At 45.8% G+C, this 18,736-nt stretch overlaps 1 protein-coding gene across 1 annotated transcript in view; it reads left to right on the forward strand.

The window, feature by feature from the left end:
* The window catches only part of RBPMS (RNA binding protein, mRNA processing factor), a 129,491-nt gene extending 112,942 nt beyond the window's left edge, over positions 1-16,549 (forward strand). The window contains exons 7-9 of the mRNA XM_060236965.1: positions 6,664-6,733; positions 13,974-14,076; positions 16,016-16,549. Of these exons, the coding sequence (XP_060092948.1) occupies positions 6,664-6,726 (63 nt within the window). The 3' untranslated portion in view covers positions 6,727-6,733; positions 13,974-14,076; positions 16,016-16,549. The remainder of the gene's footprint in view (positions 1-6,663; positions 6,734-13,973; positions 14,077-16,015) is intronic.
* The last annotated feature ends 2,187 nt before the right edge of the window (positions 16,550-18,736 follow it).

An 18,736-nucleotide genomic window follows, 5' to 3' on the forward strand; every position in this document is an offset into this window, starting at 1 on the left:
AACATGAATCAAACTCTATTCAGCCTGAGAACGTACGTGTCCCCAACAGTTCAGGGACTGCAGTTCAGGAGCAACGTAGAAGGTTTGCATGGAAAAGGTCCTAGTTATTATGTGCCTGCTAAAACCTTTCCTGGTGTTCTTCAAGTGTTTTTAGAAAGGGGGCATGGTCCTCTGGTGCTTGTGCTCAGCAAGGCTTTTGATTAGCTGCTGAAGATTTGGTTGGCTGTGCAGATTTTTTAAAATGTTACTTTGGCAGCATCTGCCACCACAGTACAAGAACCGGGTGACTGAAGTAAACTGAGGCAGCTGTGTGGCAGCCATTTTGTGCCTGTGTCTATCACACTGTGTCAGAATTCCAAAGATGCCTGCGGGCTCAGAAAGCTTGGGGGGGACCTCTGCAGTAAAGAATACTGCCCTCTCTGAACCAGCGATCTGACTTAGAGTAAGTCAGTTTGTGTGCTGAGTGCGCAGACTCTTCTCTGGGAGAACTGGTTTTGATTCCTTGCTCCTCCACATGCACCTGCTGATGTGACCTTGAGTCAGTCACAAGTTCTCGCAGAGCTGTTGCTGTCAAGAGCAGTTTCTGTCAGTGCTCTCTCAGCTCCGCCTGCTTCACAGGGTGTCTGTTGTGGGAAGGAGATGGTAAGACGCGCTGAGACTCCTTTGGGTAGTAAAGGGTGGGGTATAAATCCAATCTCTTCTTCTTCTGTAAGGCAAGTCTGCACAATTTGTGAAGGGCCGACCCTATAGATTGTGACTCTCAGGCAGGCAATAGAAACACCATGGTAGACATTGTTCAGCTTAGTACTGAAGGCATCTCTTTGAATCCCAAATGCAAAGATTCAGGGGCGTTTGAGTACTTGAAAAGTGAAAGGCCTGGGAATGACTTCGAGGAGCCAAAAGCACTTCATAAAGTTCTTGAAAAATATATGTGCCACAGTTGTTTCCATTTCCTTGTCTCTAGGAAAGTGAAATGCAATTTATGAGCTATTAGCCCAGATTAAGGCAGCAGGATGAGACAGACCTCCTTCCAGTACAAGACAGAAGGGGCAGTCTAATGTAAGAAGACACAAAGCATGTGTGTATGAAATCTGTCATTATTATGTTGAAAGGTAAGGTCCAGACTTGAGATTCTCGTATCTACAATCCTGGGACTATTTACTCACTTAGATAGATCCAGGTGAGCAGCTGTGTTGGTCTGAAGCAATAGTACAAAGTAGGAGTCCAGTAGCACCTTTAAGGCCAACAAAAAAAGGTGCTTCTGGACTCCTATTTTGTGTATTTTACTCATTTGCTTGTGTTCTCAAATACTAGATATTCCCTTAAAAAAACGAGTGATGAATCAATAGCTGCAGTCTCCACTTTTTACTCAGATACCCTCTGCTTGAGGGAGAGAAACGCTGTCAAAGGCAGACACGTTAGAACACAGGAGCATCCATGCAGGATCAGACTGAAAGCTCACTTAAACCAGTAACTTGGTTCACACAGTGGCTAACCAAACACCCCCAGAAGGCCTGCAAGCTGGGTGAAGAGGCCAGAGCACCTCTCATTTGTTGCCCTTCCAGCAGTGAAATTCAGAGGTTACTGCCTCTCAACATAGAGGTTCTATTTAGTCGCTGCAGCAAACAACCATTGAAGGACCCGTGTTCCATGAATTTGTCTAGGCCTCCTTTTATTACCAACAAAGCTATGTCCTGTAGTGATGAATTTCACAAGTTAATTACTGTTTATACATACAGAGAGATTTTCTACTCCAGAATGTTCTACTTCTTGTTCACTTCCTTATCTGGCATTGGCATTGCAAGAGTTAGGACTCTGATTCACAGCTCTCAACTGTCAGTTCTGATATACTGTGCAAGGCCCAGAACATAATGTGTCCACCAGAATCCATTAGTGTATACAGAGCCTAATTCCAAACTAAATACTGCTGCTTGTGTTCTATAGCAATGCATATTTGAAACAGTAAGCATTTTTGGCTTTGCTTCCATTGCTAACAGTGGATTTGAGGGCGGGGGGGAGTTAATCACAAGTCTAAAGAAATTAACCTGATGGCTTTTCCTTCTAAGAAGTTCTCCTTGGGATCAGAGAATTTCTCCCATGTGGATTTGAAACTCTTAATTGGTTTGGGATGTCTTACTGTGTGGATTGAATTAGGCAAAGCCTATAATCTGATCTCCCCGTGAGGTTTATAAACCCTGGTTTATGAGAATATTGATAGCTTCTCCGTGCCTAGCTTAAATGGCAAGTATGTGTGCTTTCTGTGGTGAAGGCCCTGTCTGAACAGCTGATGTTCTTGTTATATGTACCATGGGTAAATCCATTAGAATTGTCCCTTTCCTGAAAAGCCGTAGACAAAAGGCTTGTTTGCGCATTCAAATCTTTCTCTGAACTTAGAAGAAGAAGAAGACTGCAGATTTATATCCTGCCCTTCTCTCTGAATCAGATTTAGAGTGGCTTACAATCTCCTATATCTTTTCCCCCCACAACAGACACCCTGTGAGGTGGGTGGGGCTGAGAGGGCTCTCACAGCAGCTGCCCTTTCAAGGACAACTCCTGCGATAGCTATGGCTAACTCAAGGCCATTCCAGCAGCTGTAAGTGGAGGAGTGGGGAATCAAACCCAGTTCTCCCAGATAAGAGTCCGCACACTTAACCACTACACCAAACTGGTTCCCCAATTATTATTTATCGACTTCATTTTATAGGCTGTCTTTCAAGCTGAGTGGGAAGGCAGATGACACAATTTTTAAAAATGCAATAAAAATAGTATAGTACAAACTGGATTACACAATTAGAGAACAATGCAGTAAAACCGGTACAATATGTACCATAAACAATGCATGTTATATACTGATAATTGTAATACACTGATGACTGGCAGCCAAACATGGGAACTGGCTTTGATTTGAGTGATGTGTATGTTCTGTACCATGCTTGCTGGGGGTAAAGAGTGTAAATGACTGGAGAAGGCAGTGGCAAACCACACCGTAAAAAGTCTGCCATGAAAACGTGAAAGCAACGTCACCCCAGAGTTGGAAACGACTGGTGCTTGCACAGGGGACTACCTTTACCTTTTACCTTTATGTTCTGTCTGCTCTGTGTTGCTTTACTTTTCCAAAGGCCCATTCATACAGGCAAGCCATCACTCCTTGCAGTGGCCAGTGTGCAAACATGAGCTAATCCCAGTAATAACCCTTGCTCCAGCTGATACATTCTCCGTGCATTATAATAATTCTAACAATACATGAAGAGCAAATCAACGGGATACAAGGTGGACACTACTGGTCGAGGAATGGTGTGTGTTGAAAAGCAAGAGTAGATACTGGGTGCATTTACACTACACTAAATAATGCATTTTGCAACTGTATAAGAATAGCAAAAATTCAGTTGCAAAAACACATTATTTGGTGTAGTATGAACATGCCCACTGTATAAGCAAGCAGTAAGATTAAAATGATACAGCTAATGGGCAGGGGTGGGATTCTAGTAGGTGCTCTTTTGCATATTAGGCCACAGACCCCTGAGGTAGCCAATCCTCTGAGAGTTTACAAAAAAGCCTTTTTATCCCACTTTAACTCCAGGAAGTTCAGGATGGCATAAGTGGTTCTCCTTGCAGTGTGCACGCAGTGAGAAACTGTCTTGCCTTTCTTGTATGCAGGTGTGGAGGATTTGTTTGGTCACTCTGTGACTCAAGATGCACGATCAGACAGACCTTTGGACTAATCTAGTGTGGCTAGGGATGGGCACTGGCCAGTTCACGAGTGAGAATTCATGACAAATTTTGGCCAGTTCATTGTTAGTGAGCTGAAGAACCACCATGAACTTCCACGAATTTTAAGAAGGTTCATGAAGAGCAGAAAGCAGGGGTTTAAATGGCTCAGCCATTTATACCCCTGCTTTCTGCTCCCCACAAAATAACAGCTGAACAGTGGGGAGGAGAAAGCAGGGGTTTAAATGGCTCAGAGCCACCCAGCCTTATGTACTGTTATGTCCTTTTTTGCTTTCAGTTTGAACAAAAGACAAGTTTAGCACGGCCCTCAAAAGTAATTATTTGTGTTTGCGTACCATTGCATATCTACCCTCTGTATTCCCCAGCTTTCAGGAAAAGCTCCTCCTTCCCTCAGCCGAACTGTCATAGTACCAGAGCCTGTGAACCACAGTGCGGTGTTACCTTTCACTAACATCTGCACTGCTGTTCCAGAGCACAAAACAGATAGCTGGGGAAGAAAAAGAAGATACCAGGGTAAGGCAAACAACTGGACTGAACTGTTTCCAGCTACTTAGTTCGTGGCTAAACTGTCAGAGGTTGAAGAGCGCAGCACCATTTCATAAACTTTTTGAGTTCTGCTGCCTCGCCTCCTAAATTTATTCTGACTGGTGACCAGGCAGAGATTTCTGTGCAAAATAGTTCTACAGTGGATCCAAAAAGAGAGAGATGATGATGCGTTTAGCAGCATTCCTGCCCCCTCCCCTTTACGCCTACTTTCTTGGCTGACTTCAGTCCCTCTTGTTCACCCACTGAGCTTAGAACTGGATAGCTGCTCTTTTGAAATGGGGCAGGCTTAGTAAAATTGGGATAGAGAGGAAAGGAGGGAGGCGAGATCTTGCCCAGTGGCTCCAGACAGTGACCCAAATGGGACAAATTAAATGATCACTTCAGGCTGCAGGGTTTCTGTTTCTGGACTCAGAGATTGTGCCCTTGACAGGAGTAAATCATGCTCTGATTGTGATTTCAATGAACCTGTAAACAAATGAACTCGGGGGAAAAATAAAAACTAACATTATCAGTAAACTTTTAAATCTCAATCTCTGGAGAATTGTGTGTGTATACCAGGGGTGGCCAAACTGTGGCTCTTTCACATGTATCATGCGACTCTTGAAGCCCCCAACACCTTGTTGGCTGACTTGGAGAAAGCATTTCTCTCTTTAAATCACTTCTCCAAGCCAACCCAGCCAGCAGCTTGGAATGGTTTTAAAGTTAAAGTTGCTTTCTTTCCACCTCCACCCCCTCCTCCATTTATTAGCCATCCTTCCTTCCTGCCTGCCTGTCTCGTGGCTCTCAAATATCTGAAGTTTATTCTGTGTGGCTCTTAAATTAAACAAGTTTGGCCAACCCTGGTTTACACACCAAAGCTTTACATATACATTTGTGCAAAGCCATTGCCTTATTGGGAGAATGCGTGCATGTGTGCACACAAAACTGTATTGTCAGATTAAGTTGTCGAAATCCCTGCCCTGGTGTGGATGGCCCAGGCTAGCCTGATCTCGTTAGATCTTGGAATATTTGGATGGGAGACCACCATGGAAGTCCAGGGTCACCACAGGCAGGCAGGCAATGGCAAACAACCCTGGAATGACTCCTGCCTTGAAAACCCTACAGGCAACTTGACAGCAAAGACAAAAAGGAATCCGCATTCTTTAAAGGCAGTATTTGTGGAATGGAGGCAGTAGAGCTGGAAGCCTGTGGCATCTAATAAACTTGCTGATGTAAGCAGGCCTGGGTCTGACTGGTACCTAATTGGGGGATCTCTTTACACTCTCATGTGGAAGACTTTTCCCTGATGGGGAGAAGGAAGATTGGTAAAGTAGTAAAGCAAAACATTGGCACTCCCAGAGCAAGCAGAAAGTTTTGATTTGCCTTCGCTGCATTCTGACCCCGTTCGGTATTCTTGCATCTCTTGTGATGGAATGGCGGCAAGAAAGCATCCGGTTTAAATTATTGTTGGAACTGCGGACAGACTTGATGATGGGTCTGTAGTAGAGCAGCCAGGAGCCCAGATCCAGTTTCTTGGGGTGGAGGGGAATCTCTGGTTGAAAAGTCTCTTGTGGTATCTTCTGGGCCTGCGATTCTTGTCTCTGAAATGTCAGAGCGGTGATCCTAACTGGGGTATGCAAATTGTGCTGGCTGTTCTGAAATTTTCCAATCATCATGAGCATCCCCATCAATTATGGAGTAGTTCCCTCCTGGGATAAGCGAAGCTGGGCTAAACTCTGCTGTCTTCGCTTGCTGGCAACAGCCCCCTTTCTGCTCGAATGTAATTCACAGGTCATACAGAGCAAGCATGGTTTCTCACCTTGTTTAGGAACGGCTTTGACTCTGAAGCTTCAGTGGAGAACCTACAGGGAAATATATAGAATCATAGAGTTGGAAGGGATCTCCAGGGTCATTTAGTCCAACCCCCTACACAATGCAGGAAACGTGTGTCGACTGAGAGCTCTTTTACCTTTAACAGTTAGGTTGACATGGGGAATTTCAGCAGATTCAGTTTCCATCCTCCTGCTTGGCAAAGAGCACCTGTCCAAATTCCTTCTGTAATCCAAGCACTGGAGGCCGAAGATCTCTCCTGCCTTTTTTTTTTGCATCAGATTGCTGGAGAGAGAGAGAAGCAGAAAGGAGGACATTGGGGGTAGAAAGTCAAGATTGCGGGGAAGAGAGGGAGGTATTTGGAAGTTATTTGGTTTTCAACTGTGATGTCGTAATAGCATCCTGTGTAAGCCATCTTGAGCCAAAAGGAAATGTGGAATATAAATGTTTAAATCCAATCAAGAGGTTCATCTGCTGCCCCCAGGGCTTGAAGGGAAAGTCCTGGCCTTAGAAACCTCCAAAGGAGGGGGGGGACTGCTCGGCTCACTCATGTTTTGGTTCTTGCTCCTCTCGTTTCAGATGCGCTGGCTCCCTCCCTCCGAGGCTACTTCTCAGGGTTGGAAGTCCCGTCAGTTCTGCTGAATACTGTGTAAGTGGCTGGGAAGCGCCCCTTGTTCCCTTGTTATTGCTGGGAGGGGGGAGAGTGTGGGAAGTGTTGTTTTGGAAGGAGGGGAGAACAGAGTGATGGAAGGCACTGTTGATTGAGCTGTTTGGTCCGACTAGCCTAGGGGTGGCCAAACTTGCTTAACGTAAGAGCCACGTAGAATAAATGTCAGATGTTTGAGAGCCACAAGGCGTGAACGTCAGATGTTTGAGAGCCGCAAGGCGAGGGAGGGAGGAAAATAGATGGAGAGGGAGAGGTGGAAAGAAAGCAACTTTAAATGCATTCTTCACGCTGCTGGCTGGCTTGGAGAAGTGGTTTGAAGAGACCAATGCCTTCTCTAAGCTGGCCAACAGGGTGGTAGGGGCTTCAAGAGCCACAAAGTATGTATGAAAGAGCCACATGTGACTCCCGAACCACAGTTTGGCCACTGGACTAGGCCTTTCTGAGATTGGTTGTTAAAACTCCTCACCCCAAGCATAGGATCTCCCTTCTGAGAAGAAAGAAGACCCCATCTCTGACCCCTTGGCTAGCCACAATAGCTCTTCAGCCAGCCCTAGTCCACTCTGTTGGCAGAGCTCTTCATTTTTCTGCTGAACTCAGAATGTTTTCATCAAAAGACAAAGCAGGCAACTGTGTCCCTGTTTGAGTGCCTGGAAGATGGAAGTTCTGTGTTTCCCCTTCTCAGCACATATGAGGGAGGAAGGAAGACCGGCAGCCCAAGGGACCAGTATAAGCCTTTTATTTATTCAATTTATATCCCACTTCTTTCCCTGCAAAGCAGGGTTCCAGGCGGCTGGAATTCATTGGAGCCCATTGGATTGGTAAAACAGTCTTTGAATTCAGAGTGTGGACAGTTCTAGCCTCATAGCGGATGCTTCACAATGTTCTGGAGCTTATTTCTCTTGCATTAAAGAGTTGCTGCAAATCTGATAGTAAGGATACCAGTTTTAGCAACTTGAGGATGGAGGCAGGTGTATGAAACAGCCCTAAAGATGCTGCCGCAGGAGTGACCGCATTCTTTTTAAGTAGCCATGGAATTATACATTAGATGGTATTAACCTGTGTCTTGCTGCTCATGCCATGGGCAGGTTTTCACCTGCCTCAGTGGGCTTGCCTTGTGTGCCAAAGCAGCACTGTTAGAGGGCCAGCTTTGGGAATACTCTCCGCCCAGCTGGAGTGGGCAACACTGACACTTGGTTTGCCTCGCACTGTTTTTCCTTCCTTTAGCAGAAACTGTCCCCAATCTGTTCAGGCTCTGGTTAGCTGTGGACCAGTCTAGGACTTTTGCCATTTGGACTCAGCGTTCTTGAGAAGAAGGTGAAGACGTACCTATGCTACATTGCTAAAATGTATTTTGAAATACTTTTAGCCGGTTGAAATCATTTTAACCGTCTGTCTCCTCTTCCGGAAGCTGGAGGGAAAATAACTTTTTCTTTGTACGGTTTGGTGACAGGTTCCTAAGGAACATCTTACAATGAGACCTAAGTCTGAACATGGAACCTGTGGAGGCATTTCCTGTTGGATTGAAAGTTCTCTCAAAGTGACATGATAGAGGTTTACAAGATAATGCATGGGATGGAGAAAGTAGAGAAAGAAGTACTTTTCTCCCTTTCTCACAATACAAGAACTTGTGGGCATTCAATGAAATTGCTGAGCAGTCGGGTTCGAACGGATAAAAGGAGGTACTTCTTCACCCAAAGGGTGATTAACATGTGGAATTCACTGCCACAGGAGGTGGTGGCGGCTACAAGCATAGCCAGCTTCAAGTGGGGATTAGATAAAAATATGTAGCAGAGGTCCATCAGTGGCTATTAGCCACAGTGTGTGTGTGTGTGTGTGTGTGTGTGTGGGCCATTGGCCTGATCCAATATGGCTTCTCTTATGTTCTTGTGTGTCTTGGCACTCACAATGAGACGTATATAAGAAGGGGACAGAATTATGTGCTGGAAAGCGCTGACAAATTGCACCTGATTTATGGTGCCCCTGTAGGGCAGGGGTGTCAAACTCATTTGTTATGAGAGCCAGTTCTGACATAAATGAGGCCTTCTCGGGTGGGGCCATGTGTGTACCTATTAAGATTAGGTAAACAGAGATATAAACTTTTTAAAGGACACAGACAAACATGACTGAATTAAAAAAAACCCCTTAAAATGAAACATGCTTAAAACATTAGCACTTGTTGATCTTAAAGGTGCTTTCTTTGCATTTTTCCAGGGAACTAAGAAGCTCTGGCTCTTTCCTTCCCTCCCCAGGGGACCAGGAGGGAGAGAAGCCTCAACCAATGGAGAAAATAGAGGTTTTGCTCTGTAGCTCCTGGGCGATTAAGCAAGCCTTGCAAAGCAAGTTGAGATGCAGAAGGAAGCAAGAGAGAGGGAGAAGGAAGCAGATGACAGCCAGTTGCTCAGGGACCTGATAGGAGCCCTCTGGTGGTCTGACTTGGCCCCCGGGCCACATGTTTGTCACCCCTGCTGTAGGGCTTTCAAGGCAAGGATTTTTTTTGGCCACTGTGTGACAAAGTGTTGAACTGGACGGGCTATTGGCCTGATCCAACATGATTCTCTTACATTCTTAGGATGGACAAGGGTGGTTTGCTATTGCCTGACTGTTCATAGCAATTATGGTCTCCCTTGGTGATCGTCCGTGAAATTACTAACTAGTGGCAGAGCATCTGCTTGGCATGCAGAAGGTCCCAGATTCAACCCCTGGCATCTCCAAATGGAAGAACTATGCAGTAGGTGATGGGAAAGACCCCTGCCTGAGATTCTGGACAACCACTGCCAGCCTGAGTAAAGAATGCTGTGCTTGATGGACCAAGGGCCTGATTCAGTATAAGGCAGCTTCAGATGTGAACCCTGCTGTTTGTATGTTGTGTCTCCATGGATAAGTAGCCAAGTCAGACAGTGGAGAAGTGGAATAAGAAATTGGATGGTCATCGAGGTAACATTTTTACAGTACCGACTGGGATAATGTGGGAATTTGACTGATGGAGAGCTTTTCTCAATGCCCAAACTGCCAAAGTCTCAGAAGGGAGTTAGACGGTTCAAGGAGTGTCATTGCCTCAGGTAAACGCAGAAACGGATTCGCAGACCTTGTGAAGAGAAAAGCCACTCTCCTCCAAAAGCAGAGATCCATACCCTAATCGCCTTCCCTCCCTGTTTGTTTTGGGCTGCTCTTCGCCAAACAAAATAAATCTCCTCTTTTGAAAAATTAATGAAAACTTCACTGGTTGCAGTTCAAGGTCAGATGGCTGTAAACTCACACATGCACAGGCATGGGGGGTTATTGAGGGACATGGGCAGAAAGGAGAGAGGAGGGGAGATGCAAATGGACAAGAAGAGGAGGCGGAGGAGGAGATTGGATATATACCCCACCCTTCATTACCTGAAGGAGTCTCACTCCAGCAGTTGCTTGTGGAGGAGTGGGGAATCAAACCCGCTTCTCGCAGGTAAGAATCCATGCACTTAACCACTACACCGAAGAAGGCGTGGGGAATCAAACCAGTTGTCCAGATTAGACCACCGCTGGTCAGAGCAGACAGTACTGACCTTGATCGACCAACTCATGCATTCACAGAATCATAGAGTTGGAAGGGATCTCCGGGGTCATCCAGTCCAACCCCCTGCGCAATGCAGGAAACTCATAAAATATCTCCCCCTAAATTCACAGGATCCTCATTGCTGTCAGATGGCCATCTAGCCTCTGTTTAAGAACCTCCAAGGAAGGAGAGCCCACCACCTCCTGAGGAAGCCTGTTCCGCTGAGGAGCCGCGCTTAACGGTCAGGAAGCATTTTGTATCACATCGGGGCAGTGCTAGAGCCATCTGCTTTGAGTGCAGATGGTGCCTTTCAGCCCCCAGCATCTCCAGTTAAAAGGATCACGAGGCACAACATTCTCCTTCCCAAGACCCAGAGTCAACAACATGGAGCTCGATAGGCTAATGCTCTGACTTTGCGAGGCAGCTTTGTGCCTCATAGAATTTTGAAAGCCCAGCACTGCCAGAATCAGAGAGTAACTTTCCACGCACACACAGAACCCTGGCTGGCTTGCTGCGCTGCAGCTGTTACGATGGTTGAATCGCTAATCCAATAATCCCACCTGGCTCTTCTTCCTCTCAAGCTGAGCAACAACAACGGAACCTCTCTCTTCCCAAAACACATTTTACAGTTACTTTGCAGGACAGTCTTCGGCCTCTGTGTTCAAGTGAGCGAGTGAGGCCTTCTGAAGGGGGCGGGACCGTGTTCTACTGTCCGCAGCTCCTCCCCACCTCTTCCTCCCCCTCCCAGCTCCTTTCAAGTGCCATCTTATCACAGCTGACGATCAGGAGAACATGGGAAAGATGAATAATAGAATGTGATCGACTTGGAAGTTCTCCTTTGGACAACAACAAAATCCCTTTGCTGGTTTATTTGCAAAGGGAAGAATGACTGTATGTACAGAATCTCGTTTTTTTGGGTTTTGTGGGGGGTTTTTTAACATAAAAAAGAATCACCTGGTGCACACAAAAAGATGCAGGTGTCAGCCACCGCTGCCTCTAAGCTGAGTTAGAGAAAGCTAGCTCACAGTTTTTAGCCTCTGGGTCACACATTTTTGTCTTAGCTCAGGAAGGATGACCCCAGAACAAACTGATATATCACTGGCTCACAGCTTTAACGCCAGTAGCTCAGGAAGGAGAATTTTCGCTCACAAGACTCCATTCCTTAGAGGGAGCATCGGTGCCAGTGTATTCCCCTACCTACGCCAAGGTAGCCCTGACCTGGATAGCCCAGGTTAGCCTGATCTTGTCAAATCTCAGAAGCTAAGCAGGGTCAGTCGTCACTGGTATTTGGATGGGAGGACCTCCAAGGAATACCAGGGCTTTGACATGGTGGCAGGCAGTGGCAACCGCCTTAGAATGTCTCTTGCCTTGGGGTCTCCAGAAGTCAGCTCTGGCTTGACGGCAAGCACCCACTCTCCAAGAAAGTGCTCCGAGAAGAAGGGTGTGTGCAGTTGTGTGTGAGAACCGTTCCCTGGAACAGCAACATGCAGGTTGGAATTGCGAAGCCACAGAAGAGTGTTGGACCCACCCTGCTGGATCAGAGCAAAGGTCCATCTAGTCCAGCACCCTGTTTGCTCCCAAGACTGACCAGATGCTACTGGAAGGCCTGCGAACAGGGCATGGAAACCAAAGGGTGCCCCCTCTTCCTGTTTATTGCTCCCCACCAACTAGGATTCAGACACATGGTGCCTGTGAACATGGAGGTTCTGTGTATTGGTGTTGTATTGGATTCTTGTTTGCAAGTTGCCTCATGAATGCACATGGGTTGAGAGCACAAGGGTAGAAAACATTCAAACAAATAATGGCCATCACTTCATCCTGCGGCAGTAAGTTCCGCAGGCTGGATTACGCAAAGCACTGCTTCATTTGCACTGAATCAACTGTTTGTTGGCTTCCGGTGGTGTCCCGGAATCCTAGTTTTAACATCTCTACTTATAACTGTACACCAGGGGTGGTCAAACTTGCTTAACATAAGAGCCACATAGAATAAATGTCAGATGTTTGAGAGCCACAAGACAGGAAGGAAGGAAGGATGGGGAAGAAAGGGAGAGGGAGGGGGAAAGATGTTGAAAGAAAGCAACTTTAACTTTACATGAATTCTCCAAGCTGGCTGATGGGGCTGTGGGGGCTTTGAGAGTTACACAGCATGTGTTAAAGAGCCATGTGTGGCTCCCAAGCCACAGTTTGGCCATCCCTGCTAACGATCCCACTTACAACTGTATAAACTGAAGAACCCACAAGTCTTTAGTCTTTCCTTGTAGGCAAAGTGTTCCAACCCCTTAATCAATTTGGTTGCCTTTCTGGCACCTTTTCCAGCTACACAGGATCATCTTTCCAATGCAGTTACTATATCACCATATGGTATTGCAAATTCATCCACACGTGTGGCCTGGCATGAATAAATGCATTTACCCTACATGACCCAGTCTTTGAGCGTAGAGATTGCTGCTTGCTGCTCAACTGAGTTGTTCTTACTGCTTAGACTCCCAGAGCACTCTCCTTGTCCTGAAAAAGGTGAAAGGGTCAACCTACACTTTAAAGGTAGCCTTCTCTGCCTGTCGAGATAGCTACGGGGAGGTTCCTGAACATGTGGGATCGACTGTTCCTCACACAAGCAGCCCGTTACGCCACCAAGTATAGCCGGGCTAAGCATTTTCTTACTCACTGAGTGATTTGAGACAAGCTTTCTCTCAGACTAACCCCTCATAAGGTTATGAGGGGGGAGAAATAAGATAATTTTCATTTATGTGGAAAGAGGGCTGGATGCATGTGATTCTCTCTCTCTCTCCTATCTAACTAGCTAATCAATCAATCAATCTAATCTATCTATCCTATCTAATCTATACTATCTATACTATCTAATTTATCCATCCTATCTAATTTATCTATTTTATCTATCTATCCTATCCTATCTTATCTATCTATCTATCCTATCTCCTCTCTCTCTATCTTTCTTTCTATCTTACAACAATGACAACTAGGATGTTCCAGCCAAATATTTAATGTCCAGTTAATAGGGCTTTTTTTGTGGCAGGAACTCCTTTGCATATTAGGCCACACACACCCGGATGCAGCCAATCCTCAAAGAACTTGCAGGGTTCTTAGCACAGGGCATACTGTAAGCTCCAAGAGGATTGACTACATCAGGGGTGTGTGACCTGATATGTAAAGAAGTTCCTGCTACCAAAAAAACCCCCTGCCTGTTGATTTGCAATGTGATTTCAGTGCCTAACTGGCTGAGTTGACCCAGGATTGTCCATACATCTAGAGACTTTAAAAGGGCTTTAAGTAGAACTGGAGACCCCCATCCCACCCCAGACTGGAGTAGAGCATATCCCCCTGACTCCGATCCAGCGGGCTAGGCCATATTTTCCGTGTGGCGCTATAGTTCACCATGGCAATCAGCAAGCTGCCAGCTGAAAGAATCTCATGGAAGGATGTGCTGCTTTCATGGAGGGACCAGTCAGTAGCCATGCTAGACAACTGGAATCTTCATGTTTAGAGGAAGATTGCAGTGACCCTTCAGGCACACACAAAAATTGCTTTTCTGTGGCTACCATTGACTGACATTTCAAGGAGCTGATTTTGTATTTACACTTAACATGGAATGGAAATGGTCTTTGTTCGTGTCGCTTGTTCCGCTTGTAAAGAAACGATCGCATCCCTGATGGTGTTGTTTTACTGTTGCAGGTACCAGGTGTGTGATGGCGGCTACAATCTGTCTTGTGGGTATTAAAGTGTTCTTCCTAAGTCGCTACCAGTATCTTACCTTCATCTGCAAAAATTCAGTGTGGTAGGTAAGTTGGCACACTACCTCACAGAGTGTCTGTTGTGGGGAGAGAAGGGGAAGGAGATTGTAAACCACAGGTATAAATCCAATCTCTTCTTCTACTTCATGACCTACTTGGGGCCTTTTTGGAGGCCCTTAGCTGGCCACTGCTGGTCACAAGGTCCTGAATTTAGGGCAATGCCTCAGTCTGATCTACCCGTATGGCCCTTTCTATGTTTGTAATGCCAGTCTGTGAGGGCATCAAGCAAGCCAAACTAGCACTGCCTCCATTCGTTCTTTTGGTTGGACCCAATGGTACAACTGCACTGGAATGTAGAAGTAGGTCTAACTTAATTTCAAAGGAACAGCAGGAGTCAAGTTCATCTTTAAGACCAACCAAGTTTTATTCAGAACATAAGCTTTCGTGTGCTCTCTACGCACACTTCATCAGATGAGGGGATCAGGTGATACAATTGCAAGTGGAGAGAAGAGGCCACCTAAAGTCCTAAATGTTTTTGTTGTTCAGTCGTACAGTCAAGTCCCCATGGACAAAGTCATGCCAGGCCCCCCTTCACTCACCAGGCACAGGATATTCCACCTCTTCATTTATAGCAGAGTCTGTGGTTGAATCCAGTGTGTAGTAATATCATTTGGCCTATGTATTTGCTTAAGTAACATTGAACATTGTTTAGTAACTATATACAGTGAAGCAAACAGTAAACTGTGCGAGAAAACATGTTTTTGTGGCAAACAGTAGCAGTTACTTCTCTTCAACTGACATAAAAAGAATGTTCATTCGCAGCAGGGATGGGCCAGTTCCACAGCGGCAGATAAACAGATGGACACTATGCAATGGATCAAGCCCCCTTTCCACTTGCAATTACTCTTCACTCTTTCTATTCAAATTAGGCTACAGTGAACTACTCCAACACTAAATGCCATTTTCCCCTTAAAAGTTCAGAATACCCACAGGAATTGTAGATCACCACTTGGGGAGGGGACTAAACCACATGCAAGGCTGTTTGTTTACCTTTTCTCTTTGTCTGGTTTGCCGTGTCCCATGCTTCCATATTTTGCTTGGCTCTTCAAGGTTAAAAAGAGCCTAGGGCAGGGGCAGCCAATGTGGTGAAGGCCCAGATTCCCTAGTGACTCCACAGGTTTTCACTATTAGTATTATTGTTATCATACAGAAGGGTGTATGTGTATTGTTACCATACAGCCAGGAGATCCTAAGATTGTCTGGCAGCCGGAAGTGCTAGCTCTTTTAGCGTTATGCACCACTAGGGGGCGAGCCAGACTTGTTTTTAAGGCAAGAGATGTTTTAGAGGTAGTTTGCCTGCCTTTGCATCGTAGCCCTGGTATTCCTTGGAGCTCTGTCTTCTAACTACTTGCCAGGACTTGCTTAGCTTAGCTTTCAAGATCTGACGAGATTAGGCTAGCTTGGGCTATCCAGGTCAGGACTACAGATTTTCACTGTCTTGGTCTGATACTGCAGGGTTCTTACATTTCTGACTGGGGACCCCTTAAATCTTCCGTGCCTGACACTTGATCCTCATGGTCTAGAGAGTCAAATCTCTAGATGTGGGCTCTAGAGCCCTTCACATGAACTATCCCCAGCATCGGCCTTCCTATTCCCATTCTGAGCGCTCCTTTTCTCTCCTAACCGGTGCATCTTCCCCTTCGTTTGGTGAGCCAGTTTGGTGTAGTGGTTAAGTGTGCGGACTCTTATCTGGGAGAACCAGGTTTGATTCCCCACTCCTCCACTTGCACCTGCTAGCATGGCCTTGGGTCAGCCATAGCTCTGGCAGAGGTTGTCCTTGAAAGGGCAGCTGCTGTGAGAGCCCTCTCCAGCCCCACCCACCTCAAAGGGTGTTTGTTGTGGGGGATTGTGAACCACTCTGAGACTCTTCGGAGTGGAGGGCGGGATATAAATCCAGTATCTTCTTCATCTTCTTCGTTGCAGGCTTGAGAGAGACCTCCCACGAGCTTGGATTCCTTCAAGACTTTGCCACAGCCTCTATCACACATCTGCTCTCCTAGAAACAATTTTTTAAAAAATAAAATACTGAATATAATAATGTTTTCCTCTTCTACACTGTATAAAATTGTAAGGAAGAGAGTGTGTGACTTCTGAAAAAAAAAAGGGCGAACATCTGCTTGGGAAAAGGTGTTTTCGAACAAAGCAGCAGCAACAAACAAAAAAACTCAAGTATTTTTTATACCAAACCTTGGAAGTGGAAGGATCTGACACTGGGTTGGAACACTGATTATGTGCTTGACTTTTGAATGCCCGTAATTAAGAATCCCCTCCCCGCCCCTGTCCTTTTAAGATGCATGTTTAATGCATGGGTTGTTTGTTTTTTTTAATTTTTAAAAATCTTGTTCAGATTCTTAAGCATATTGTTAAAATGTATAAACATTTTTGGCCATCCTGGCTGGGAGTCTGGGATGAACGAACATGTGTTGAACATATTAAATGTTCCTGTGACATATTGTACATGTTTCTCCCAATGATGCCAAACTATATTCAGCAAGACAATCTTTTTTCTAACTTGGGGGTTATGTTATAGCCTGCCACACAGCTTACTTGTATTAGCAGAGGCCGACAGCTGCCTTCCTGTTCTCAATGCGGTTGTCTACTTGGGTACGTAGCAGCAGGGCTTTTTCTGTAGCAGGAGCTCCTTTGCATATTAGGCCACACACCCCTGATGTAGCCAATCCTCCAAGAGCTTACAGTAGGACCTGTAAGAAGAGCCCTGTAAGCTCTTGGAGGATTGGCTACATCAGGGGTGTGTGGCCTAATATGCACAGGAGTCCCTGCTACAAAAAAAGCCCTACATAGCAGGATGGAGAAGCATTCATGTGAAGTAGGAGGAGAATGGGTTCTTGGGAACAGCCAGAGCCATTTCTGAACTTACCACAGCTGGGAAAGAATGCGACTTCGCCGCTGGAAATGGCTGGAGTTTTTCTTCGCATTTCCATTCCCTTTATGCAAAGGATGTGATCGCCTGGTGGAAAATTGAGAACTGAGCCAGAGCGATGCAGAAGCAGAATTCTGTAAAGCGAGTTCATAACACCCTGCTTTAAACATTCTGCTTTAAAAGAAATAGGATTTTTTTTTCAAAAAAAAAAAAAGAGGGCTCTGAATCCATAGGGATGTGTTTTTGCTGTGTATTTTAACATGAGGTTATCTAATTTTACTCCATGTATAGGGGAGAGTTCACTATAGTATCTGCTTGAAACTTTTCAGTGCGGTGACGCAGCGTTCATGAGCAAGGCAGAGGGAGGTGGGAACGTTGGTCAGCCAAGTACAGCTGGGGGCAACATGAGTGACTTTGATGAATGTGGCTTTCCAGTAAAAGGTTGTCCTCCTCCACCCACTCCCGTTGAGCTTTTGTAACAGTTTTCAGAGGCGCCTCAAATGCAGATGTAGGATAGTTGGCTCAGGAGTTGTGTGCAGAGTTGCCGATTTTGGATCTATAAGAGATAGGTGCCATCAGGGCTTTTTTGGTAGCAGGAACGCATTTGCATATTAGGACACACCTTGATGTAGCCAATCGTCCAAGAGCTTACAGGGCTCTTAGTACAGGGCCTGCTGTAAGCTGTTGGGGGATTGGCTACATCAGGGAGGTGTGGCCTAACATGCAAAGGAGTTTCTGCTACAAAAAAAGCCACACACAAACACCAATATATCAACCTGGAATTATTGTTGTCCTGGCCAGGTACCTCCTCTTCATGTCCATGTGGGAGCACAGCTTCCCTTCTGCGACTTCTTTCGTAAAGGAAGCCCACCTGGCCCAGGCTGTACAGGGTCCAGAGGTACGAGCTGAGAGCCAGGTCCCACGATCTCTTGAAGGGAGGCAAAGGAGACTGGAACGCAGCTCTTGAACTGCGGCTTCAGTAGATCTTCTCAAGATCTGTAGATCTTCTCAAGATGTACTGAAAGGGATCTTGGAACACCGCTGTCGTATTGGACGGTGATTCACTGATATGCCAAGGGTCTGTCTTCATACATTTCCACAACGTAGCGGAGACTCTTCTCAGCAGGTTGGATGCCTCACCTTTCTACCCGACTCATGCTGCCATTTTCAGTTGACGAGAGACAGCCAGAATGACCGTGGCTGGAGCCGTCTCTCCGCTTTCCATGTGCCAAAGGCAACCACGTGATTTCCACACTGTTGCCCAGTTAGCTTGGCATATACCACTGCAGGACCTCAGTCAGTAATGAAGTAACTAAACCACTCTTTCAGCTCAAGCCCAATGGAATAAGGACTTCAGATGGCATTTAAACCATCCACATTTTCGTTATCCAAAAATGGCTGGGAATCGGTTCCCTGAATTTGGCAAGCAGACGTCGCTTTTCCTGGTTGCCACCAGCAGAGCTCCTGCAAATCCTGTTGTGCCTCAGTTTCCCCCTTGGACGCTGCATGATTTTGTAGGAAAGCTGGACTAATAAGCTGACAAAGCAAAACTTCCCCTCTTAGGAGTCCACCAGCAACAGTATTCTTAATGAAGTCTAATATTTAATGACTGTTTTTACTTTTCTCCAGTATAAAAATAGTTTTGACTCTGTTGCTATTTCTGGTTAAAAGCACATTTAGAACAATCAGCTTGCACTCCTATTTGGCAGACGAATCCTTGCTTAGCCATACTGGGGGCGGGGGGGGGTTAATGGGGGAGATGG

This window comes from Heteronotia binoei, chromosome 4 (genome assembly GCF_032191835.1).
Source record: "Heteronotia binoei isolate CCM8104 ecotype False Entrance Well chromosome 4, APGP_CSIRO_Hbin_v1, whole genome shotgun sequence".
Taxonomy (NCBI): domain Eukaryota; kingdom Metazoa; phylum Chordata; class Lepidosauria; order Squamata; family Gekkonidae; genus Heteronotia; species Heteronotia binoei.